The 25,259-nt window shown below is 48.2% G+C and overlaps 1 protein-coding gene across 3 annotated transcripts in view; it reads left to right on the forward strand.

The window, feature by feature from the left end:
- The window catches only part of TRAF3IP1 (TRAF3 interacting protein 1), a 44,231-nt gene extending 19,288 nt beyond the window's left edge, over positions 1–24,943 (forward strand). For all 3 annotated transcript variants that reach the window (XM_051623797.1, XM_051623799.1, XM_051623798.1), the window contains 8 exons: positions 1,481–1,579; positions 4,855–4,945; positions 5,766–5,849; positions 7,019–7,139; positions 7,262–7,298; positions 8,138–8,214; positions 21,232–21,455; positions 24,748–24,943. In XM_051623797.1, coding sequence (XP_051479757.1) covers positions 1,481–1,579; positions 4,855–4,945; positions 5,766–5,849; positions 7,019–7,139; positions 7,262–7,298; positions 8,138–8,214; positions 21,232–21,455; positions 24,748–24,913 — 899 coding nt within the window. In that variant the 3' untranslated portion in view covers positions 24,914–24,943. The remainder of the gene's footprint in view (positions 1–1,480; positions 1,580–4,854; positions 4,946–5,765; positions 5,850–7,018; positions 7,140–7,261; positions 7,299–8,137; positions 8,215–21,231; positions 21,456–24,747) is intronic.
- The last annotated feature ends 316 nt before the right edge of the window (positions 24,944–25,259 follow it).

The raw sequence follows: 25,259 nt of genomic DNA on the forward strand, positions 1-25,259 counted from the left end.
ATGACAGTTGATCCTGGCCCTGGTCAGGCAAAGGGAGGTGCTGGTTGACCTCTCTCTGCTGAGTGTTTATCTCCTCCTGAACTGGTAGAACTCAGCACTTCTGCAAGGGAGTGTGTCTCTGTGTGCTCCCAGGGCATGGGTGGAAGAGTTTATCCTCCATCTGTGTGTCCTGAAACCTTTCTGGTTTTGCTGTCTGCAGGAATTTCAGCACTGGTTTTGGAAGTGTTGGCTGTTTCAACCCAAGCATTATAGAATGGTTTGGGCTGGAAGGGACCTTCAGCATCACCTAGTTCCGACCCCTCTGCATGGCTTGATCTAGTCAACCTTTTCCCCTGCTATCAACACTGCACACTGTTCTGGTGCTGGGAATGTTAGCTGAGGTGTCCTAGCTGCAGGCAGGGGCTCTGGGAGTCTGTTCTGTCCCTTGGTATCAGCTCTTGGCAGAGAAAGTGTCTTGGAAGTGCTGGGCTCAGTTCCTGGGCAGCACCTTGAGCACCTCTGATTTAGACCCACCTGCTCCTTCTGTGTCTGAACTTATTCTGCTTCTGCTGCATTTTATGGAGTGTGGGAACTGAACATATTACTCCAAGTGAAGAGGGGGGTGTGTATATTTATATGTTTAATGATAAAACTAAGGATCCTACCTATTCTGCACACATTGTGACCAACTGTGTGAATAGCTGAACTGCTTTTGACCACAGGTGTTAAAAACACAGGTATATTTTCAGGAATGATGTCCCAATGGTGCTGAATCATTTCTCCTTTGCCTCCCTCAGCCCTGAATGTCTCTTTTCCCTGTGCAGATGGTTTAGAAATCAACTCTATGCCCCAATATTCCAACTTCATTCCAGTGTGTGTCACTTTGCTTTTTGTCACCGTTGTCCGATTGTAACCGGGGGGAGTTAATTTAAGATAATTGGGAGATGAAATGGTGTTTGATTTCTTTGGAAAAATAAAAATGTTTAAGGTAGGATGAAAAATGAACAGCATTTGTGGACTAGGCTCTCCTGTGGCATCACCAGCAGCAAGTTGTGGAGCTCAGCTGCCAGCAAAAGCAGCTTTGCTGGCTTGAAATTTCTGAACGGCTTTCGCGTGAAATGTGTGTAAATTGAGACAAACCCAAGGGCATTATGCATTCCAAGTAGCATCCAGACAATATTGTGTATTTTTAGCAATCCCCTCCACTGTATTGGGTAAATATTGTATTGTTTTGCCAGCTGTCAAGCTAATAAGTAATATCTGTAAATGATTTCTGAGCTGAAGAAGTTGCCATCACCTTGCAGTAACGTAAGGAGTTCAGGCAGCAGACGGGTAAAAAAAGTCTCTGTGAACTTTGCATGTTATTTATTTACACTCAAGGTGGTTTATTAAACTAGGGTAGCCTTTCAAGAAAGTGTGTCAGGTCTTCAGGATGGCTTCTTTGATTTTAAATGTTGATGGTACCTTTGGTTTCATTTGGCTGTCAACCTTTTTGTTACAGGGCTGAAGGAAACGAAGAGCGCGGCCGAGGAGGTGTCAGAGGACACTGTTGCCAAACTGCAAGAGAAAGCTGAAGCAGCACTTGCAGCAAAACAGAAAGGTAGGGAGAAGAAAAACTTGGCTGCCTTGGAAAAGTCTGACTCGAGTGGCTTTGGGTTGAACTTGAATCTGTGCAGCCAAGTGATTTAAGGAGGGTGGTTTGCACTTAATCCAACTGCTGCCTCGTGCTTTAATTGTGTCTTGTGATGAATGTCCTGGTTTGAAAAAGGTACATTCCCTGTTAGAACAGGTACTTTGTATTCTCTCCTTCCTTCCTCTTAGCAAGTTTTCCAACAGGCCTGTGCTTCCCATGGCCCCAGGAAAGTGGGGGGGCTGCTGTCTCTGGACCCCTCAGTAACTTGTTCTGTGCAAGAACTGACTCATTGAACGTTGCCTTCTTCTACAAGGATTTGGGAGTCTTGGTGTTTGCATTCGACAGGATTTGAGAGGAAAATTCCACCTCTGCAGCCTTATTCCTCCCTTTTCCCCCCCCCCCCCAAGTTGTATATAGCTCCTGAGACACACCTTGTTAATGAGGTATTTGCACCCAGCTACAGCAGCCATGGAGCCATCAGAGCAAAATGGAGGAGGAAGAAGGAAGATTGAAGCAAAAAAGCTGCGGGTTTGTTTTCTCCAGCTCCACATGCTTGACCTAGTTAGGAGAGTGGAGACCATGGATGTGGGAGGTCAAAGGCTGTTTTCTGGACCTTCAGGGCCTCATGGCTGTGGCAGTCTCATGAGATGTAGACAATTGGCCAAGACATTTGTGTGACCTTACACGACTTGGAGAGGGTCCACGCTAATTCCTTTTAATCTTTTGGAGCTCTCTTGTCTATTGGATTGTATCTATTATGGAATATAATTTGATATTCCTCTATTTCTAATTTGCATGTATGGAAGTGGAGTAGTACCCCAAGGTTCATTACTGGTTTGCACTAGATTCTCAGCTGATATGAGAACCAAGTGTTGTATTGACTCTTATCATAGAATCCCAGACTGGTTTGGGTTGAAAAGGACCTTAAAGATCATCCAGATCCAACCCCCTGCACGGGCAGGGACACCTCCCACCAGCCCAGGTTGCTCCAAGTTTTCAGCTTCATTCAGTAAGCCAGTGTAACATAGTGGTGCATTCATAAGCCTGATTTTTCTCTGAAGGTCTTACAGAGAACATTCTTGTCTTCAACTGCCAATGAAAGTGAGGAAGGGTTCCAAAGGAGGAATCTTTTATGGGATTAAAAAAAAAAGATAGCAGCTTCTTTTCCTGGATCTTTTAGAGTATGATTTCTACATTCTGCTACAGTCTTATAATCTGAAAGGTTCAGAGCACTGAGGCTTTGAACATTTCCATTGTGATGGGTGGTTTGTTGGTTTCTAAGTGAGGATTTGTCAGCATATCCCTTCTTCTCCTTTCATGTCCTCCTTTAGGAATCATCACTGGCCAGCTCATGGCAGCCTCTTAAATAAGAACTATATGTTTAAAAGATGCTTTGGCCTCCTTCTGCTATTTGCTCACACATCCCTGAAGCTGCTTAGGTTCCACTTCCTTTGGACATGCACATCCATGTGGCAAAAAGGGAGGAACAGTTGGGTTTCATGGTCACACTATAAAGTGCAGACCTGCAGGAGGCATTTTAAGAGGCTGATGTTCATGTGAGGTTTTTCTGAAAGCTCATTCTACCATGAGCTTTTTTTTTTTAAGGGGTTTCACTACAGTGCAGTTTATCTTCTCACAGTTCTGGGAATTACTTGGAGTGCCACTTCTCTGGGGAGGAGGAGTGCCAGGCTCCTTTGTGAAGTAACATCTTGAAGTAACCTTAAGATGATGTCTCTCTTTCCCACCACCCATCTTCAGAGAGCTGGAGATACCCATAAAATAGAAGAGAGGAGTGATTAGTCAGAGAGAAGCTGAAGATAGTTCTTCCACAAGGTTTTCAGGGGTTTAGGGGAGGTACTTGGGACTATTTAAAAAAAAAGTATTATGTTCTGTGAACTGCTTCTGAATTTCCTCTGGGCCTTTCGTTTTTACATTTGGGACTTTGCAAATTTACTTTGAGGGGCAAATATTTTGCTCTTCCAGTGTCTTCTGACTTGTAAAAAAAGTTCCATTCTGAGCACTGTGTCCAGTTCTGGAGCCCCCAACATAAGAAAGACATGAAGCTCCTGTAGAGAGTCCAGAGGAGGCCACAGAGATGATGGGAGGGCTGGAGCAGCTCTGCTCTGGAGCCAGGCTGGGAGAGTTGGGGTGTTCAGCCTGGAGAAGAGAAGGCTCCAGGGAGACCTTAGAGCACCTTCCAGTGCCTGAAGGGGCTCCAGGAAAGCTGGGGAGGGACTTGGGACAAGGGCAGGGAGGGATGGGATGAGGGGAAACAGTTTCAAGCTGAAAGAGGGGAGACTGAGATTAGACATGAGGAGGAAATTCTTTGCTGTGAGGGTGGTGAGAGCCTGGCCCAGGTTGCCCAGGGAAGCTGTGGCTGCCCCATCCCTGGCAGTGTTGAAGGGCAGGTTGGATGGGGCTTGGAGCAGCCTGGGCTGGTGGGAGGTGTCCCTGCCCATGGCAAGGGATTGGAAGTGGATGACCTCTAAGGTCCCTTCCAACCCAAACCATTCTATGATTCTGTCATCTACCCTGAGCTTAGCAGGTTCTTGCTCTTAACTGGTCTGGTCAGAGAAACTAGTGGGAAACCTATCCACAGGGAAGGAGTGGTTAAACTGGTTCTGTCTGGTTGAAATTGCAAATGGGGTGAGCTCTGTGGAGAGCTTAGTCCTGGAATCACAGAATCCTTGATGTTGAAAGGGATGGACAGATGGAGATCAGCCAGTCCAGCCCCCTGCTCAAACCTGAGGCAACTAAGAATACCAATAGAGGAGGAGAAGTTAGGGTTAAAAAAACTCCAGCAGAGGGATGATAGTTGGGTTTTTGGGTGTCTTGTTTTTCCCCCTTCTTATGCTTTTGTAAAATGGGCAACTTGAAATATTGCAAATGTTAACCCTGCAACTGTGGAAGAACTGAGTGAGATGATGCCATGTTCACAGGTGAGGGAATTTCACCCCATTAAGAAAGAAATAAAAAAGGCAGGAAGTTGAAATGTGTTTTTTTTTTTTGCAGTGTCCCTTTTGGGATGTGAATGCTCTGGGTTGTTTAAAAGTTCATGAGATGCTTGACTTTTATAGAGGCTTACAGGATTTGATTTCTCCTGTCAAAAGTTTGCCATGTGATGATGTATTTCATGAGCTCCCATTTCAGGTAGAGTGCTGAGGAGATCCAAAAAGTACTGTTGTAAAAACAGCTGGATTTGCCTCTCCAGCCAAGCCAAAATTATTTGTTTCATTGAATAGAAGGAGAAGCAGAGGATGTGGCTCCTGAAAACCCTGCAGTACCTGAGGATGGTGAAGCACCTCCTGATCTTCCACCTCAGCCCATCCAAAGGTTTGTCCATGTCCTTAAACTCTTGGAATCAAACTCTGATGTGTCTGGTGGGAATACAGCCTGTTTGCAGCCAGCAAGGCCACTTGGAGCAGGATGTTTCTGCTCGTGCCACCACATATTAAATATTAGAATCACTAAGGTCAGAAGGGACCTTAAAGATCATCAGGTTCCAACCCCCCTGCCATGAGCAGGGAACCCACCACTAGACCAGGTTGCACAAAACCTCCTCCAACCTGGCCTTGAACACCTCCAGGGATGGGGCATCAACAGCCTCCCTGAGCAACCCATTCCAGTTCCTCACCACCCTGAGAGTGAAGAATTTCTTCCTCATATCTCACCTCAATCTCCCCTCTCTCAGTTTCAAACCATCCCCCCTTGTCCCATCACTGTCTTCTCTGATGAAAAGCCCCTCCCCAGCTTTCCTGGAGCCCCTTCAGGCACTGGAAGGTGCTCTAAGGTCTCCCTGGAGCCTTCTCTTCTCCAGGCTGAACAGCCCAAATTTTCTTGGTTTTTCTTCTCCCACATTGTTTACTTTCATTTCCTTCCATGCAGAACATTTGAACACTGTGAAGTGTTTTGGGCTTAGTTGCTTAACCCATAAAGGGCTTTAATGTGATGTTATTAAAATCTGAGGGACGTGTGGAGAGTCTGAGAAGAACATTGTGTTACATACACAACTTGCTCCCTGCCCATGGCAGGGGGGTTGGAACTGGATGATCTTTAAGGTCCCTTCCAACATTCTGTGACTCACCTCACGTGTCTCTTCCTCTGGGGGACATGTGAAGCTTCCTAAATGAAAACAGCCTCTTTTCTGTTGCAGGCACATTCCCCGTCCCAGCAGTGCCAGACCAGCACCACCCCGAGGCAGAAGGCAGGGCAGTGCAGAGCTCTTGCCTCCAGAAAGGTAAGGAATGGGGGAAGATGGTGAGCTGGTGTCTCTAGCACTCGTGCCACAATGTGCTCAGATCTTCTCTGCTTCACTTGCTGCTCAACAGCTTGAGAAGGGACCACCTCACATCTCATGGATTCAGATTGGAACTTCAGTCACAGAATCCCAGACTGGTTTGGGTTGGAAAGGACCTTAAAGATCATCTAGTCCAACCCCCCTGCATGGGCAGGGACACCTCCCACCAGCCCAGGTTGCTCCAAGCCCCATCCAACCTGCCCTTCAACACTGCCAGGGATGGGGCAGCCACAGCTTCTCTGGGCAACCTGGGCCAGGGTCTCACCACCCTCACGGGGAAGAACTTCTTCCTAGGATCTCATCTCAGTCTCCCCTCTTTCAGCTTGAAACTGTTCCCCCTTGTCCTCTCCCTTCCTGCCCTTGTCCCAAGCCCCTCCCCAGCTTTCCTGGAGCCCCTTCAGGCCCTGGAAGGTGCTCTCAGGTCTCCCTGGAGCCTTTTCTTCTCCAGGCTGAACACCCTAACTCTCCCAGCCTGGCCCCAGAGCAGAGCTGCTCCAGCCCTCTGAGCATCTCTGTGGCCTCCTCTGGGCTTGCTCCAGGAGCTCCACATTGTTCTTGTGTTGAGGACCCCAGAACTGGACCCAGTACCCCAGGAAGGTCTCACCAGAGCAGAGCAGAGCAGAGGGGGAGAATCCCCTCCCTAGCTCTGCTGGCCACACTTCTTTTGATGCACCCCAGGACATGGTTGGTTTCTGGGCTGCAAGAGCACATGGCCAGCTCATGGTGAGCTTCTCATCACCCAACACCCCCAAGTCTTCCCCTCTGGGCTGCTCTCAAGCCCATATTTGTGCTTGGGATTGCCCCAACCCATGTGCAGGACCTTCAAGCCTGCTTTCTTCTTTCCATTGTTTCTGCAAATGCAGTGAATGATCTACAAATTGTGGTTGGGGGCCACATCTGGAAGTTCAAAACCAGGATTGAATTTATTTTTGCCTTTGAGAACTCTGAAATAGGGAACCCCAGAACATTAAGCTACCACTAGAATCTATCTGTGAAACACAGAGTGAGTATTTTATGGAGGATGGGAGGGAGCTGCTGTGTTTTCTAGGTGGACCTTAAAAGGTTTGGGCAGATCTTGAGAAGGTTTCATCTGGTTGCATCTCTTGCAGGAGTGGCAGTGGCAAAACAGTCTCCAACGTGATCATGGACCAGCAGGTTTCTGAGGATGAGGATGAGGAGTTTGTGGTGGAGGCAGCAGTGCTGCTGCCAGAAATGCCAGAGATGAAAATGGTCTGTGAATTTTGCACATTTTAGAACCTTTTCCCACACTTTGTCACTTGCTTGTTTCAGCAGCTTCTAGCTGAGTGTTTTTAATGGGTACTGTAACTAAAGGTCTCTCCTTGCTTGTGTAGGAGCCAGAAGTGGAGCTGGTTGAGGATGAAAAGCATGGTATGTTTTCTTTTACATATATATACACACATCTAGAATAAAAACAGGGGGTTGAACCAACTGCAGAACACTTTAAAAAGCTGAATAAAGCAGCAAAATGTCCTCCTGAGAAGATGGGCTTGTGGTCTTTTCAGGAAAACCAGAAATTACTTCTCAGATGCAGTCTGGTTTGGTTGAGCAACTGATCAACCAGCCTCCTTTGGATTTGCAGCTGATGTTAAGTACAGATTCACATCTTTAATGGCAGCAGGATTTAAAATCCTGCCTAGAAATCACAAATGAGAGTGTCAGGCCCAGCTTGTCAGCTCTGAGATAGGAGATGGGATTGGCTGTTCAAGGCAAGTTCCAGGAAATCTTTTAGGACAACTGGTTCTTCACATTTCTTCTTCCTCATAACCTCAGATCTCCAATTCAGGGGCTTCCATGGTGGCTACACTGGGTGTGATTTAGGCAGATAGACTTGTCTGCATCCAGAAATTCCTCCCAAAGGAATACCTCTCTATAGATCCATACCTGTCCTCTGCAGTTCTTGACTTTTTCCAAAAGAGGGGTGCAAAGGAAAAGCCTCTGTGTTCAGACAGCTCAGGGATCTGGTTCTGTGCCAGGAGCTGCTCAGTAAATGCTGCTGATGCTACAGTTTGATTTTGAGGAGAAAACAGATCAAATAACAAACACCTTGTATCTCTGTAATTGAAATACATACTAGTGCTTCTCACCTTGCTCTAAGTATTGTTTCAATTTCAAAATTAAGCAGTTTTGTTTTCATTTCATTGTCTGGATGTTTTAAGCAACCTTTTAGTGCCAACCAATGCTGAGACATACACTGATTTTTCCACCAGATGGGCTGGTACAGAGACTCCTAGAAACAAAGAAAGATTATGAAGCATCACAGAAATCATCCAAGACAACAGAGAGGGTAAGATGATTCACTTCCAACAACTGTGAATATTAAATACTGTAACAGTTACCTTTTTCTCTGCCTCAGATGTGTGGGTTTTGTCCAGTTGTGGTCAAGCATTCCTTCTTTGAAGCATTGTGCTGCTGCTTTTCTTCTCCATTTGGCTGCCTGACACTGTTACCTGCTCTTTAACCTTTTCTCTTTAACCTATTCTTTCATTTTCCAGAGCAAACTCTGCTGATTTCACCCTTCCCTCTGCTGTAGTAGGACACATTGTGCATTTGTACAGCTCCATTTTTATAATTTCCACCTTAGCTGGCTTTTGGGCATTTGAAGAGCAGCATTTGATTGCCCAGCAATCATTTTTGTCTAAAAAAAAACATAAAAGAAGGGATGTTGGGTGCAATTAACCATGTAAAGTGTTTTCATATCACCAAAGGTTGGCCTGGGAATGTCCCAGCATTCAAGTCTGAGTCTGTGAAGTTCTTTGACTTGATTTTTTTCCCCAATCAGTAGTTGGGAAAGGGAAAACAGGGTGGTTGTTTCCTTTGCTGTGTTTTTCTTTGGCTGAGTTTTGTTGTTTTGATCACTTATAAAGAGCCTAGAAAGGGTCTAGCAGTGATCACAAACCAAAAGCAAAGTGTTGAACCCCCCTTGTTGCTGTGTCTTCCTTGTACAACTGGAGAGCTGTTGCTTTTTCAGCCTTGCAGAGCTCATGGTAGAAGCAGCAGCAACAGACAGAGCATTTAGGTGGACTTTTCTGATCCATTTGCTCTTGGAAAAGGTCCTTAATCCCTGACCTAATTTGAGGTGCTGGTGAGGAGGCACTGAGGAGTGCAATGCAGAGTGTGGTAAAAATACAGGTATGAAATGTTGGGGAAAGGCTCTTCTTGAGCTCTTCCATCTTCAGTTCCAATGACATCTCATTTTTTTCATGTTAATTCAGTATTGGAGGTTTCTGCTCCCTACATCCTTTTCCAGGAATGTTGTTTTTTTTTAATTTGGCAAACTGTTTTAAGATGCTGCAACTCAGACCTTCAAGAGTCCAGCTTCTCCCAGAGCATCAAGCTGCCTGAAGTCAGTAGTGACTTTGGAAGCCTTGACCACTTGACTGCCTGTCTGGGCTTGATCACCTGTAGTAATTTGGCAGCAAGTGATGATATTCTAGAAGGTTATGAGCAAAGCATACAGCAGGAAAAAAGAAGTGTCCCTGAGGGACTAAAACCATGGAAGACTGTTTTATAAACCTGGTCTTGTCTGGGACTTGAGTGACTTTATAATGGTCTCTGCAATCTGCAGCCCAAGTGCTAATTTAGGATTGGGACTTTGGGAGGGTAAAATCAGCAATTCTGTGCTCTTAAACTGAGATACTTCCAGAAGCTTTTATGCCCAGTGGTTATGTTCTCTTTACTATCTTTATTGATGATCTGGATGTGGGGATTGAATGATTCCTCAGTGAGTTTGCAGATGACACCAAGCCAGGTGGGTAGGGAAGGGAGGGTAGGGAAGCTCCATAGCAGGACCTAGACAGGTTAGGTCAGTGAGCCAAGGTTAACTGTATGGGGTTGAACAAGGCCAACAAGGTCCTGCACTTGGGTCATAATAACCCTGTGGTTGGCTACAGACTTGGTGATGTGTGGTTGGGAAGCAGCAGGTTGGAAAAGGACCTGGGGGTATTGATTGACAATCGACTAGACACGAGCCAGCAGCACGTGCAGGTGGCCAAGAAGGCCAGTGGCATCCTGGCTTGTATGAGGAACACTGTGGCCAGCAGGAATAGGGAGGTGATCATCCCCCTGTCCTCAGCACTGGTGAGGCCACACCTGGAATGTCGTGCTCAGTTCTGGGCTCCTCACTATAAGAAGGACATAGAAGTGCTGGAGCGTGGCCAGAAAAGGGCAACGAGGCTTGTGAAGGGCCTAGAGCATAAACCCTGTGAGGAGCAGCTGGGAGAGCTGGGCTTGTTTAGTCTGGAGAAGAGGAGGCTGAGGGGAGACCTCATTGCTCTTTACAACTACCTGAGAGGAGGTTGGAGTGATGAGGGGGACAGGCTCTTCTCCCTGGTGACGTGTGGTAGGACCAGGGGGAACGGATGCAGGCTGAGCCAGGGGAGGGTTAGGTTAGATATTGGGAAGCATTTTTTCACTGAGAGGGTTGTCAGGCATTGGAATAGTTTGCTCAGGGCAGTGGTGGAGTCACCATCTCTGGAGGCATTGAAATGGCATGTGGACCTGGTGCTTAGGGACATGGTCTAGTGGGGAGCTTGTGGTGTTAGGTCTAGGGCTGGACTGGGGGATCTTGGAGGTCTCTTCCAGCCAAAGACATTCTGTCATTCTGTAATGGGTGTCCCACAAAGCAGCCACTTCTTCCCACCAAGCTGAGAAAGCTGGGAAAGCCTGATCACACCCTTGGGGGAAGTATCTTCCTCTCTGAAGTTTGGAACTGTCTGAAATCCAGGCCTGCTTGCCTGGCAGAATATTCCTTTTGTTGGCTGAGGTTCATGAAGAAGATGAATCCTCCTTAAAATAGTAGAAACACCTTTAGTTTCCTGCTCTTATAAAACTTTATCCAACCTGCTGAATCACGTACCATTCATTATGTATGTGCAGCATCTGTGTAGCAGTCATTGAATGCCTGGAGAGCAGCCCTGAGGAGAAGGACCTGGGGCTGGGAGGAGATGAGAAGCTGGAGATGAGCCACCAGTGAGGGCTGGAGCCCAGAGGGGCAATTGTGTCCTGGGCTGCATCCAAAGCAGTGTGGCCAGCAGGGCCAGGGAGGGGATCTTGCCCCTCTGCTCTGCTCTGGTCAGACCCCACCTGGAGCTCTGTGTCCAGCTCTGGAGCCCTCAGCACAAAATATGGACCTGTTGGGAGAGGGTCCAGAGAAGGGCCACCAAGATGATCCAAGGGCTGGAGCAGCTCTGCTCTGGAGCCAGGCTGGGAGAGCTGGGGTGTTCAGCCTGGAGAAGAGAAGGCTCCAGGGAGACCTGAGAGCACCTTCCAGTGCCTGAAGGGGCTCCAGGAAAGCTGGGGAGGGGCTTGGGACAAGGGCAGGGAGGGAGAGGACAAGGAGGAACAGTTTTAATCTAGAAGAGGGGAGATTGAGATGATATTAGGAAGAAATTCTTTGCTGTGAGGGTGGTGAGACCCTGGAACAGGCTGCCCAGGGAAGCTGTGGCTGCCCCATCCCTGGCAGTGTTGAAGGGCAGGTTGGATGGGGCTTGGAGCAACCTGGGCTGGTGGGAGGTGTCCCTGCCCATGGCAGGGAGGTTGGGACCTGATGATCTTTAAGGTCCCTTCCAACCTTATTCTATGATTCTATGTCCCCAGATCAGGTCTGGGTTTCTCCACTCCATTGATTTGGTGCCTGATCTTCCTCTAGCTCCCTCTGCTCTGGTTTGCCAGGCTGGTTTGGGATCTGAAGGGCAGATGGAAACTCCGTTCTGTGATTCTGTTCCTCCTGATGTGACAGCGTGCCTGCTCGAATCCATTCTGTCTTGATAGAAACCATCTGGAGAACAGAAGAGGTAAAAGCTGCCCCCGCTGTGTTTGGGCAGCGGGTCGAGGTGGCGCTGGGGAGAGCAGGAGATGCAGCCGGTCCTGTTCCCTCTTTGCTTCCTAGATGGTGCTGTTGGATCATGGTTGCGAGGACTGAGTGTTGGTAGTTGTTCATTTCAGGGTGGCTTTGGGACCTCAGCTGTACTGCTCGCTCCTGTGGCCTCTCAACTTAAGCACTGGGCATAGGAAGGAACAAGGAGGGGAGAGTTTACAAAACCACTTGGATTTTAACCTCGGGAAGTTTCCTCTGGTGTTTGTGCTAAATTTTCTGGGTTTGCTTTTGAAAAAAGAGTCCCTAACTAAAACCATTCCCTTTTACCCCCTTAGATGGTCTTTTATTTAAATGCCCACAGCCAATTGTTTACCCCCTTAGACGATCTGATATTTAAATGCCCACAGACAATTGTGGCCTCCTACAAAACCCACTGAGCCCCGTTGCCTGTTTCCAGCCTCTCAAACATTCATCCAACCCTGTTGGTCTTTTGTTGCATCCTTTGAAGCCCTGAGCTGTGTTTGCAGGGCTGATAATGGGCAACTCATTCTGGAAACAACCGTGCTGACTTCCCAGTCCATCCCGTGAAAAGCTGCAAACAACACTAAGCTCCTGGAATATCATCTGATCTCATATCCAAGCAGCTGGCTGCTGCTGCTGCAGGAGGTTTCTTTGCTGCTACTGCTTTTCCAGTTATGTTGTTGCAGTCGGAGAGGAGAAGTGTAGTTTTCCTGGCAGCAGAGGGGACACACACACACACACAAAAATATCAATGGAAAAGGTGATGAAACATGTTCAGAGTCTTAATGATTTGGGCTCGGAAGATGTAGCTCAGAAAACACGAGCTGGAGATGTTACTGAATCCTGGGAATTTCGAGGGTAGAGACACTGTGATGCAGGAGTAAAACATGCATTCCCAACGTGGTGTTTCCCCTGGGATGATTTCAGGGAGCAGATTTGCAGAGGGCAGTAGGTGGGGTCCTGGAGTTGCTCATGCGGCCCGAGAGTCATGAGCATGTCTCATCCCTGAGGGATGTTCCTCACATCACGAGGAAGGCAGTGGCAAGATTTATTCTTGCAAGACTGCAGGCCAGCAGTTTTGGGACGAATAGTTCCTGGTCTGTGGAATCTCCTTGGAGGGAGGCAGCAAAAGTAATTAAAAAAGAGGGAAGAGTTTTATTCCTGCCAAGAGGTCTAGGCAGGGAGGTGGAACCACGTCCCGTTGCGCTGATGGGACGGCGCGAATGGGTCAGTGGACTCTGGCCAGTGTGGTGTGTTCAGTCAGCTGGAGGTTTTGTGCCAGGTCTAGCTCTGCAGTCTGCTGGGAAGCAGGATCAGTCTGGGATTTGACCATTTCTCCCCAAACTTTCAGCTCTTTAATTTGTTTTCCACCAAACTCTCCAGAAGAAAGATCTTCTACATCGCTACGCAACCGTGTTCCAAAACCTCTTACACACTGGAGAGTAAAATGTCCTTGTGCTTCTGTTTTCTGGGGTAAGGCAACCAAAAATCTCCTGAAAATTGGAAAGAATCCTTGCTTTGGGAAATGATGTCCAATGAAATGAAGGTTGTCCTGTCAGAAAGAAAGTTCATCTTCCCTCATTTTGTTCAACTATTCGATCTGTCCGAAGTAAATGAATCATATTCCCAGTCATGGTCATTAGTCTCCACAGCCTTGTTCTTCTGCCAGTTGGGAAAATGAAGAGAGGACAAACTATGTTTGTAGTCTGAGCACTGGAACTCTTGGCTAATTCTTTATGAAGTCCAATATTCAGCCAAAAAAAAAAAACAAAACCCAAATGAGATCAATGGATCTACCTGATTTATTACAGGTTAATCGACTGGATATTAGGTGATGCTGGTGAATTAATACTTCATGCCCTGGTGAACTCTTGGGGGTGTTTCACACCTTTATTCTGACTGCAGAGGAACATCTCATGGTGCTTTTATGTGCTGCATTTCCCAGCTGCTTTTTAAGAAGTCTTGTTTTGTTTTGGTTTGCTTTTTGCAATTTGCTTTTTAATACAGAAAAAGGAGAGAGGAGGAAAGAAGACCAGGACTTTCATCAGTGAGATTTTTTTTGCATGTGCAGGAACTTAAAAACAATACACACCATTTTCAGGTCAAACAAGAGGGGTCAGTCTGGAAATACACAAGATTTTTGCTGCCCTGATTAGCTGTGTTCAGCCTCACAGATTCCTAAAAAAGACTTCCTAAATGTATTGGTTTAAAATCTGCCCCTCCAATGTTAACCAGAGAAGGAAGCAGATGTTACATTTTGTGTTCCACGTCATTTGTTTGATGTGTGGAAAATGCAGGCAGGTTATTAAATAGTTTAGGCAAGTGGGATCACAGAATTCCCATCTTTCCATGAGTAAATACAGTTCATGGGCTTCAGAAAAAGCAGCAGCTTTGAGGTTCCTGTGAGGAGCAAGTGTGATTAAATAGCTTAGCACCTGGATAATACTAACTTTAATTACAGACGTGATAAATGAAGTATGTCCCTCTCAGCTTAGAACAAGCACAACCACTGCTGATTCTGTTTGTTTAAAGTTCTTCAGGTGGTTGATTTTTGCACGAATCCATCAGCTGCACGACCCTGGTTGTCCCCTCCAGTTGGGGCCGTTTAGCAACGTGTCGTGTTAACCAGATGTGACACCACTGAGGTTCACCCTTCAGGGCCACAGCTTCTCAGCATCCTGCCAGCTTGATAGTGAGAGGACAAGGGGCAATGGAATGAAACTGGAAGAGGGGAGATGTAGATGGGATATTAGGAAGAAATTCTTTGCTGTGAGGGTGGTGAGACCCTGGCCCAGGTTGCCCAGGGAAGCTGTGGCTGCCCCATCCCTGGCAGTGTTGAAGGGCAGGTTGGATGGGGCTTGGAGCAGCCTGGGCTGGTGGGAGGTGTCCCTGCCCATGCAGGGGGTGGGACTGGATGATCTTGAAGGTTCCTTCCAATATGGAGCTCCTGGAGAGAGGCCAGAGGAGGCCAGAGAGATGCTGAGAGGGCTGGAGCAGCTCTGCTCTGGAGCCAGGCTGGGAGAGTTGGGGTGTTCAGCCTGGAGAAGAGAAGGCTCCAGGGAGACCTGAGAGCACCTTCCAGTGCCTGAAGGGGCTCCAGGAAAGATGGGGAGGGACCTGAGACAAGGATAGGGAGTGATGAGACAAGGGGGAACAGTTTCAAGCTGAAAGAGGGGAGACTGAGATGAGATCTTAGGAAGAAATTCTTTGCTGTGAGGGGTTGAGACCCTGGCCCAGGTTGCCCAGGGAAGCTGTGGCTGCCCCATCCCTGGCAGTGTTGAAGGGCAGGTTGGATGGGGCTTGGAGCAACCTGGGCTGGTGGGAGGTGTCCCTGCCCATGGCAGGGGGTTGGAACTAGATGATTTTCAAGGTCCCTTCCAACTCAGACCATTCCATGATCCAGCCCTGCTGAAGAAGGGCTTTCACCTCCGTGTGGCAGCTCCGCTCGTGCTGATGTGACATTCAGGCAGTGATCTGAACAAAGCTGCAGTGAGACATTTTGGGGGCAGGCATGCAATTCCTGAAAAACAAGAGCTGTGCCCAGCAGGCTGGTTGTGGCCAAGCACCACAGGAGCTTCAACTGAGCGAGGGTGCCCATGAGTGTCCTTGTTACACAACTGCCAGGGCTCAGAAAATCAACCCCCGTGGGCCCCGTGTCATCGTGTTAGAAGCTGCGAGCACAAGAATGGGATTTTTGTCACTCTGGTGGTATTCCTGGTGTCGTGGCTCCTTTGCAGCCCAAAACTCAAACTGTTCCCTCCTGTGGGTGCAGTATAAATACAGCGTGAGGCAGCAGATGGATCTGTTAAAAGCAAAAGGGTCTATAAAAGTGCAGTGAGGCAGCTGGGATTTCCATCCCTCCGAGGGGATGTGGTGCAGCAGGGCGTTGGAGGACACAGTGCAGGTGACTTTCCCTTGTTTCAAGAAGCTCATCTGGGGCACAGGCTGGTGTGAAAGCAGTTGGGTAACACAAGGAAGAGGTTCCTTGCAAGTGCTTTTTGAGCAGGGAAGAGGCTGCTGGTTCAAGGGGAGGTGGTTTTGGACCCAGAGTTTCAGCAGTGTGAGCAGAAAAGGAAAACTGGGCAGGGCTGGCACCCAGTGTGCCATTCTGGCTGGATTAATACCATCTGCTGCTGTTAATGACTGTTGGGGTTGTCTCTTGGTATGTGTGTGAGAAGAAGAAAAACTGGGGGAAGAAGAAAAACCACCCCCAGCCCTCAAAAAAAGCCCTGTGTGAGGAGCTATCCTTTTTATTTTCTTGTTGGTGCCTTCCAGCTCTGAGGCAGGTCAGACTAACTGTTCAATCTCATGGTAAAGAACATTTTGTCTCAGATTCCTTGGCCTGTTACTGAACTCAGTACCTGGCATAAGCAGAAAAAAAAAAAAAAAAAGCATCCTGTTCATTTGAAATGATTTAACATTTACTGTTTTTTTCCCTGTGTTTCTGTGAAAGAGTTTCTTATGGTGATCCCTAGTGGATAGTTACAATCCACTTAAAATGCAGACTCTGTAAAAACCAGGAAAAGAAAACATTCTTTATGATCAAAAAATATTTTGCACCATAAAAAAACAACAACCCATTTTGTTGGGGTTTTTTTTTTTTGCATCAAACGTATCAAAATTGCTTGTCCAAAATGAAGTTTCTGCCCTGTCCTATAGAAATAGGCAGGGGGGGGAGGGGAAATGGGTATAGCTCCATAAAACTGTGATTACAGGGGTCTGTTTTCAGAATGGGACATAATACAATGGTTAAAAAGGGGCTGTAGAAGCTATTAAGTCCTTGATGGATGTTTGTTCTGATTTGATTCTGATTTTAAAGCTGTTGATTTAAAAAATGGAAGCACAGGAGAAGATAGATAGATAGATAGATAGATAGATAGATAGATAGATAGATAGATAGATAGATAGATAGATAGATAGATGGATCAGATAGAAAAGTAAGCAAATACTCCTTCTAGAAAGAAACTTTTCCAAAAGTGTTTGGGGGAGGGAATTTATCTCATCACCTCTTGAGCTCTGTGGGTATCAGGTGTTGGAAATGCCCTCGACAGCCCGGCGGTGGGAAATGGGATGTCTTGTGGATGAGCCATTGGATGGAGGGAGCTGTGCAGGTTGCAATATTGACACTTCATTCATAGAATCACAGAATCCTAGGGGTTGGAAGGGGCCTAGAAAGATCATCTAGTCCAACCCCCCTGCCAGAGCAAGGTCAAATTCCTTCAGCCAGGTAAAAACGAACCACCAGGAGATTCTGGCGGTTTCTGGAGCCCTGTTGCTAATTTCTGGATGAAAAAAAAGAACCCAACATTCTTGCTTTTTGAATTTCTCAGGTCCCTGCCCCCGGGGTCCACGTTGGGTTGTGTTCTCCTGGAGGTAATGGGAAAGGCAGACTGCTCCCCAGGAATCCAAACCAAACATTTGTCTTGGTGCCTTGTGAGCAAAACACGCGGGAAAGGGGGCGTGTTGGGCCCACAGGAGTGACAGAGCCCTTTAGAGGGGGGTGATTTATGGATTCCTGGGCTTTTGTGAAAGGAGAGTTCATCGAGGTGTTATGACCTAATTAAATAGACTGGAACAGCTCTGATTCTGGCATTTCTCTTCAAACAGAATAAATCCTGTTCCGTGCTCGTGCAGAACGAGCCGAGGTGGCACCCGGGGCTCTTACCACCCACCTTGCCTGTGGTGAGAAACCATCTGCCATCATTCCTAGTGATTTAAAAGTGTGTCCCACCTAGATTTTAACCCATAAAAGGTAACTAAGAACTTGAGAGCAGGCAGCATGGCTTCCCCCCCCCTTTCTTAATTACTTATAGTCAAGCTTGAGTGCTTCATGGTGCTAATTCTCAGCTTCCTGGAGACTGCAGGACACCTTAGGTGGCATCTTGGTGGTCCTGAAATGACAGAAGGGATGGATGGTTCTTTTTAAACACTGTGAGGAAGGACAACAATGTGCCCACTGCACCTCCAGGTGTTGGGGAAGTTTTCTGGGAAGCTTGAAGTGCTTCCCCTTTAGAGGGACACACTAAAGACCTCTTGCAGTTCTTCCAGCACTTGGATGTCACACAGTCTGTGTTTCAAAGGGGGTTTTTAACAAGCCTGTTAATGTACCTGTCTGAATCTGCACAGTGTTTTATAGAGCTGTAATTGTAATGTGTTTCACTCCTTGAAATTACTTGGGGTGGGATAATATTTTGTCCTTCTTATCTCAGTTTGAACCACTGAACTACACAGAGTAAGTGACAGGGATACGATTCAGTTTTAGATATATATATACAGATATATATATATAAAATATTAATCTTCACTATTAGGGCATCTTCCTGATTCACAGAAAATACTCCAGGGTGGTTTATTTCCACTCCAGCTTTTCAGGCAGCTGTGTATTTTAGCATGGAATGTTTCAAAAGGTGTGTGTTGAAGGACACAGTTCTGGTTTGCTTGTTCACTGGATGGTGGGATTACAGCTTTTCTTCTCCTGTTTTCATCCCGTGCTGGCTGGTCTTGAGAAGTGTGGCTGCCTGGGCTGTCTAGGTACCAAGGGGAGCTCATGCTGGCCTTACAAGAGCATAAAGCCTTGAACTTGGCTTTTGAAAAATGAAAAGGAAGCCTCCTTCAGGTTTTCAGTCACAGAACCATCTCCTCAGATGAGGGACTGGCTTCTGCTGCTGAGATAGTTGTGTTTGAAACAAATTCCTTCTGTCTTGGCTGTGGCTTCTTATGTTGGCTGGCAGGGAGGGAAGTGGGAAGGGTTTGGTGTGCTTAGGAGGAGAGGAAAAATGAGGCAAGAGGATTTCTTGGGAAGCTGTTGGGTCTGATGCAGCTCTGCTGCTGAACTGAAGGTGATTGTCCTTCTTGACAATTCCCAATGACATGTGGAAGGTGTGTGAGGGTTGCCTGTGGCTTTGGTGGAGCACGACCTGGAGGAAGGACAAGGAAGACTGAGCTGGAATAGAGAGCAAAGGGCTATGAAACCCTGTGAGAACCCAGATCTGTTCATACGTCTTTTTACAAGCAAGGTGGTGGGGCAAAAAAATCGTTCCAGGAGAGAAACTGGTGTCAACCTCAGACGTGTGCTGAGCACCAGTAAGTGGCTGGTGTGGTGACAGTGTCCTGGGATCTGTGCCTATGGGGGCAGCTGGGCAAAAGCTGTCTTCTCTAGGGAGCTGGAAGCCCAACAGGGAGAGAAGCTGGACAGCCCTGATGGGAACTCTGGTGGCTCTTGTGCTCAGAGGGTGGCCAAGGAGAAGACCCAGGGGAGAAGATCTCTCCAACCCTTAGCAGATGTGCTCAGAACAGGGCTGCTCACCCACTCTCAGGGGGTGAAACAGGTCAAGGAGCAGCATTTTGATCTTTGCCTAAGATGGCAAACCCGTGGATGGCTCCAGCAAGGAGCTGAAGAATGTGTTTTGTGTCATGTCACCTAATGAAACACCTGCTTCCGTGAGGCAGGAACGGGTGGGGCGAGAAGGAGTTGAGATGGGTGTTATTTTTAACAGTTGAGGCAGCACTGGTTGGATTGAGGTTGGGAAGCAAAGGTCAGGAGTTCAGCAGCATTTGTCACTTCCTAATTAAACAACTTCAGCCTTCTAAAATGGCAGGAGAAGTCACAAATCCCTCAGTTTTCCTGCGCCGCGTGTGTGGTAAAAAAACACAAGCACCAGGCCCAAAGTAAATCTCAGCTTCAAGTCTTTTTCTAAAATATATATATATATATATAAATATATATAAAATATAGATATTTATTTGAGTTCATCAGTAAGCCAGGGGCTGCTGAAATGTGTTTGGCACTAGTCCCTGCTGCCTCCAAAGGCAGCTGAACAAACAGCCCGCACAGGAAGCCAGGCCAGTTGGGTGGGAGGGCAGGAGGGGACAGCCTGGCAGGTCTGGTGTCCCAGCAGGAGAGAGGAGCACACTGTCACCTCTGTGTTGGTGTAGCCACCAGGAACTGTGCTTAGGAAGTGGATGATCCTGCAGCTGGGGTGGGAGAGCAGAACCTTCCTCGTTTTCTGGCGTCCCTTAAATGAGCAGAATGACTTTCAATGAAGTTCTCTTCAAGATTTGTGTGTCTCGAGGAAAAAAACTTGGTTTGGGAATTCAACCTGTAGGCCTGTAGGAAAGAAAGGAATATCAGACTGTTTTTCTTGATGGGGCAGACAAAACCCAGTGGACTTTCTTTGAATGGTGATTGTTTTCAGGGAAGGCTTTGCTGGAATGAGATGATTACAGTGGGTTAGTGACGTGGCATCACTTGGCTCTTTTAATCCTCCTGCTCTTGGTGACTCTGCCCCTTTAGAAAACTCTGTCCCTCTGTTTAGCTCCCAGTGAGCCAGGGGGCTGCAGAGGATGGGGATGCTGCTGACTGACCCTGAGGGACAGGATCTGCACAAGAGCAGATCATTCTTGAGTGGTGGAGCTTCTAGAGGCCACGTCTGCAGCCTGCAGGGTTTTACATTATGAGCAGGGCTGCTTGTGCTTCTCCAAAGTGCTGCCTTTCAGATTTCATAATCATCTTAATCCAGAGGTTAATGGGGCCCTTTATTCCAGTGTCAGGGTTGAGTAAATGCCCATCCAGCAAGTCCTGCTGCAGGGCTCTGGAGTGACACAGTGACAGCCCAGCCTTACCCCAGAGGTTATGCAGGGATGGATGGATGGATGGATGGATGGATGGATGGATGGATGGATGGAAGGAAGGATGTTCTGGAGTCCCCAACATCAGAAGGACGTGGAGCTGCTGGAGCAAGTCCAGAGGAGGCCACAGAGATGCTCAGAGGGCTGGAGCAGCTCTGCTCTGGAGCCAGGCTGGGAGAGTTGGGGTGTTCAGCCTGGAGAAGAGAAGGCTCCAGGGAGACCTTAGAGCACCTTCCAGTGCCTGAAGGGGCTCCAGGAAAGATGGGGAGGGACCTGGGACAAGGATAGGGAGTGATGGGATGAGGGGGAAGGGCTTCAAGCTGAAAGAGGGGAGATTGAGGTTGGACATGAGGAGGAAATTCTTGGCTGTGTGGGTGGTGAGACCCTGGCCCAGGTTGCCCAGAGAAGCTGTGGCTGCCCCATCCCTGGCAGTGTTGAAGGGCAGGTTGGATGGGGCTTGGAGCAACCTGGGCTGGTGGGAGGTGTCCCTGCCCATGCAGGGGGCTGGAACAAGATGATCTTAAAGGTCCCTTCCAACCCAGCCCAGTCTGGGAGTCTATGATTTACACAGCAAACACACTGGCAGGCAGTGCCATCAGCAGATTGATCACAGAAGTGGGGTTGAGTATGACATGTCTGTTGAGGACTTCTGCTTAATGATACCACCTTCAGCTGCAGAAATTGCCCTTTCCCAACAGCATGAAGTAAAACACAAAATGTGAAGGCATTCCCCCCCCCCTTACACCCACTGCTTCAGGAAAGATCATTCTCTACCTCCTGGGCAACTCCAGGTTTTCCTGCTTTTGATGCTTGTGCCTTCTTCATCCCTTCTTCTAGGAGAAGCCTTTTGTATCCGAAGCAGAAAGGAAGAAAGAGAGAGACTTGGTAGCCAAAGAAATTGAGAAGCTTCAGGTGTGTATTCAGACCCTGTGCAGGAGTGCCCTTTCCCTGGGCAGGATCATGGATTACCTTCAGGAAGACATGGATGCCATGAAGAACGAGCTGCAGACGTGGAGGCAGGAGAACAGGCAACATGCAGAAGCTCTGCAGAAAGAGCAAAGGTGAGGCTGGGCAGGGAAAGCTTGGTTTCTCTCTCAAGACACGTTTCTGCTTTTAGGAGAGGGGGGAGTTTTGCTCACTTTGCAGAGCAGATGTGGTGGTTCCTTGTCTCTCTCCTGCCTGGCTCGTGGTTTGGGCCCAACAGGACAACAAAGAACGAGCCCGGAGCTGCTCACTCAGCTCCCCCCTCACACCCTGGGATGGGGAGGACAAAGCTCCTGGGCTGAGACAAAGGACAAGGACATACTCACCTTGGGGAAAAACCAACCATTTAAGTTCACCATAACCAAACACACAGAGGACACAGACACACCCAGAGCAGGGCTGGCACATGTCACCCCACCCCTCCCTTCTTCCCACCCAAATCCCTTTGTTCCCGGTTTCTCTCCCTCCTTCCCCCCAGCACAGGGGGATGGGGATGGGGTTTAGAGTCAGTTCACAGGCTGGTGGTTCCTGCTGCTCCTTCCTCCTCAGGAAGGAGGATTCCTCACAGTCCTGCCCTGCTTCCCCACGGGGTCCCTCCCATGGCAGAGGCCTCCACCAACCTCTCCTCCATGAGTCCTTCCCACTGGAGCTGCTCCAGTCCCGGGGGCTTCGGGAACAGGCACCTCCCCTGGCCCGGGGGCTTCCACAGCTGCACCATCCCAGGCCACTGGCAGCAAATCCTCTGGCCACAACATCCAAGTCCAGTGGCCAAGTTCACCCCTCCTGGCACCTTCAGGGAATGTCCCACCACGTTCCTCCACGAGTGCAGGGGCACAGCTGCCATCTCGCCATGGGCTGCAGGGAAACTGCTGCTTGGGCACCTTCTTCCCCTCCTTCCTCACCAACCACCAGCACTGCTCTCCTTCCCCAGCACAGCTCTTCTCCTCCAGCACAGCTCTTCTCCCTCAAGTCCTTCTCTGCTCAGGTGTTGTCTCAGTCCTTCCATATGTTAATGGCAGAGGTTCATCCATTGTCCCTCTAATGGCTCCTTGGCTGGTTTGGAGCAGGGGCAGCTCCTCAGCTTCTTACCAGAGCCACCCTGGGGCCCTTCCTCCACTACCAAAAAACCCACCAAACCAGAACAGGAGATTTGCCAACAGCCATTATTTTTGTGTGTGTGGTTTGGGGTTGTCTATTTATGTATTTTTTTTGAAGTCTGAATTGTTTTTTGAAGGGTTAAGCTCCATTTCCAGCTCAATTTCACTTGAGGTGGTGGCAGCAGGGATGCATATGCTGGTGGGATCTTGTTTCAAACACATGGAGGGAAGAGCTCAGTAAACCAACTAGATTTTGAATGGGGATTAGGAGGGGATTCCTAAATCACAACCTGTGTCTTTGTGCCATTGAATTCCAGGTGTTCTGTAGTGGTGTTAATAACTGTTGTTGTTGCCTGTGCAAGGTTAAAAAACATTGGAAAGCTAAGAAGGTGATGCTCATGACACAAAAAAGGTGGTTGAGATGGTTTCTTTGGCTTTATTTGTCTCACCAATGTGTTTTTATGCTACTTGGAAAGAACAGTGTCCCTTCCAGATTGTTTCCTCTGGGCTAGATCTGGATCTTCTTGGACTCACAATCAGCCTGGATAGATTTGCTGCTCCCTGAATCGACTGGGTGGTGGCAAGTAGGGCTGGGTTTCTTAGCAAAGTCCTTTCCTGGTAGGCAACAAGGTGTTAAATGTTGGAAATTCACAGCTGCCTGACTTAGCCTGCTGGCTGGGCTGGGAATAAGGGCTTTGGTTCCCATTTAAGGTGCAAGGATGTTAATTCCTTGCACTTAACATAGCACCTGCCAGCCCAAAACCTTGACAGGCTTTAAGAACGGTGCTTGGCCTCAGAACACACCTCCCCTGCAAGGAGAAAGGAAATGAGGTTTGGCTTCATTTTTTGGTTGGAGAAACTGAGGCACTGACTGACTCTCCTTGGTACCACACCCAGTGCCAGGAAGTCCCAGGCCTTGCTCCAGGCCTGTCCTTACTCCCTGGATCCCCTTTAGCCTTGCCAAACAAGTCATTTGGACTTCCCAAGGTTTCCTATGAGATCCTCATCAGATCAGTGTACTGCTGAGGCATGTCCACCCCTTCATTTCAGGGTATCAGTGGAGAAGACAATGCTTCCCATTTGGAATGGGATTTGGATGCATGTCTTTGTTTTCTTCTGTGGAAGACCAACGGGAGGATCCCACTGGGGGAATGTTGGTGCAATGTCTAGTGGTGCTGTTTGTCATTTCTGCTGACGTGGTAGAAAGGAGGGGAAAGTGAAACGACTTGGAGTTGAGAACTTCAGGTCCATCTCTGGACTTGTGGTTTATTGGCATAGGATTTATAGATTAAATACTAGAACTGTTTATTGACTAGGGCAGAGGTTGTCCCCCTGTGCTGGGCACTGGGGAGGGGGCACCTCCAATCCTGGGGGCAGGGCTGGGCCCCTCAGGACAAGAAGGACATGGAGGGGCTGGAGCGTGTCCAGGGAAGGGCAAGGGAGCTGGGGAAGGGGCTGGAGCAGAAGGAGAAGGGGCTGGAGAACTTGTGAGAAGCAGCTGAGGGAGCTGGGGGTGTCCAGCCTGGAGACAAGGAGGTGAGGGGAGACCTGCTGGCTCTGCAGCTGCCTGAGAGGAGGTTGGAGCCAGGGGGGTCGGGCTCTGCTCCCCAGGAACAAGGGATGGGACAAGAGGAAACGGCCTCAAGTTGTGCCAGGGGAGGTTGAGGTTGGATCTTGGGAACAATTCCTTCCTGGCAAGGGTTGTCAGGGCCTGGCCCAGGCTGCCCAGGGCAGGGGTGGAATCCCCATCCCTGGAGGGGTTTCCAAGCCCTGGAGATGGTGCTGAGGGACATGGTTGAATGGTGGCCTTGGCAGTGCTGGGTTAATGGTTGGACTTGATGATCTGAGAGGTCTTTTCCAATCCAAAGATTTCCATGGATTTGCCACAGCTTCTCTGGTTCTTGTCAGGTCCCATCCTGGGCCAGGTGGTTGCAGCTTCTGGCTGGGCAGAATTAACTAAGTGCTTATGGTGTGCACGGAGTGGGGGGGAGTGACTGCAAAGCTGGTTTCAGCAGGTTTTTAGGAGGAAAAAAAAAAATCAGATTAGCTAAGAAATAGACTGTTTTCCTGTGATTTCTCTGGACCAATATTCTCCTCTGTCCCTGTTGTTTGCTTTCTGCCTCTTACTCCAAGCCTGCCTTCAAGAAGGATGGACACAGCTTGAAATCCTTTGTGACCTTTCAGATGTTGAATTGTCCCTCCTTGCAGGCTCAGGTCACCTGAAGCAGCACGAGGTGTCCAGCAACATCATGTTCTTTGTGTCTCTTTTCAGCATCACAGACAGTGCTGTAGAACCATTAAAAGCTGAACTGGCTGAACTGGAACAGTTGATTAAAGACCAGCAAGACAAGAACTGTGCTGTAAAAGCCAATACTTTAAAGAATGAAGAGAAAATCCGGAGGATGATCCTGAACAGAAACATGTCTTCAAGAAGGTGAAGAAGAAGAGGGGGGTGGGGGGTGGGAAAAAAAGCCTTGGGACTGACTGACTTTTCTACCAAGTAAGAAGAAAATAGCAGGGAGAACTTCAACTATGCCTTGTTCAGGGGCCAGAAGTGTAAAAAAGCTCTAAAATCCCTTTATTGCTTTGCTCTTTAGATGTTGATACTCCCCAGGTTAAAATGATATTCATTTGGATGCTCAAGTTGCAGAGTTATTAAAAAGAACTTGTTTGTTTAGATGTGAAGTGTTGTTACTCACTGACCAGGTCTTCACAGCCCTCCTTCCCTCCCTGGCAGCTTGAGCAGGGTTTCTGAGCCACTTTTCCCTGCAGCACCTCCTTCTT

This window comes from Apus apus, chromosome 6 (assembly GCF_020740795.1).
Source record: "Apus apus isolate bApuApu2 chromosome 6, bApuApu2.pri.cur, whole genome shotgun sequence".
Taxonomy (NCBI): Eukaryota; Metazoa; Chordata; class Aves; order Apodiformes; family Apodidae; genus Apus; species Apus apus.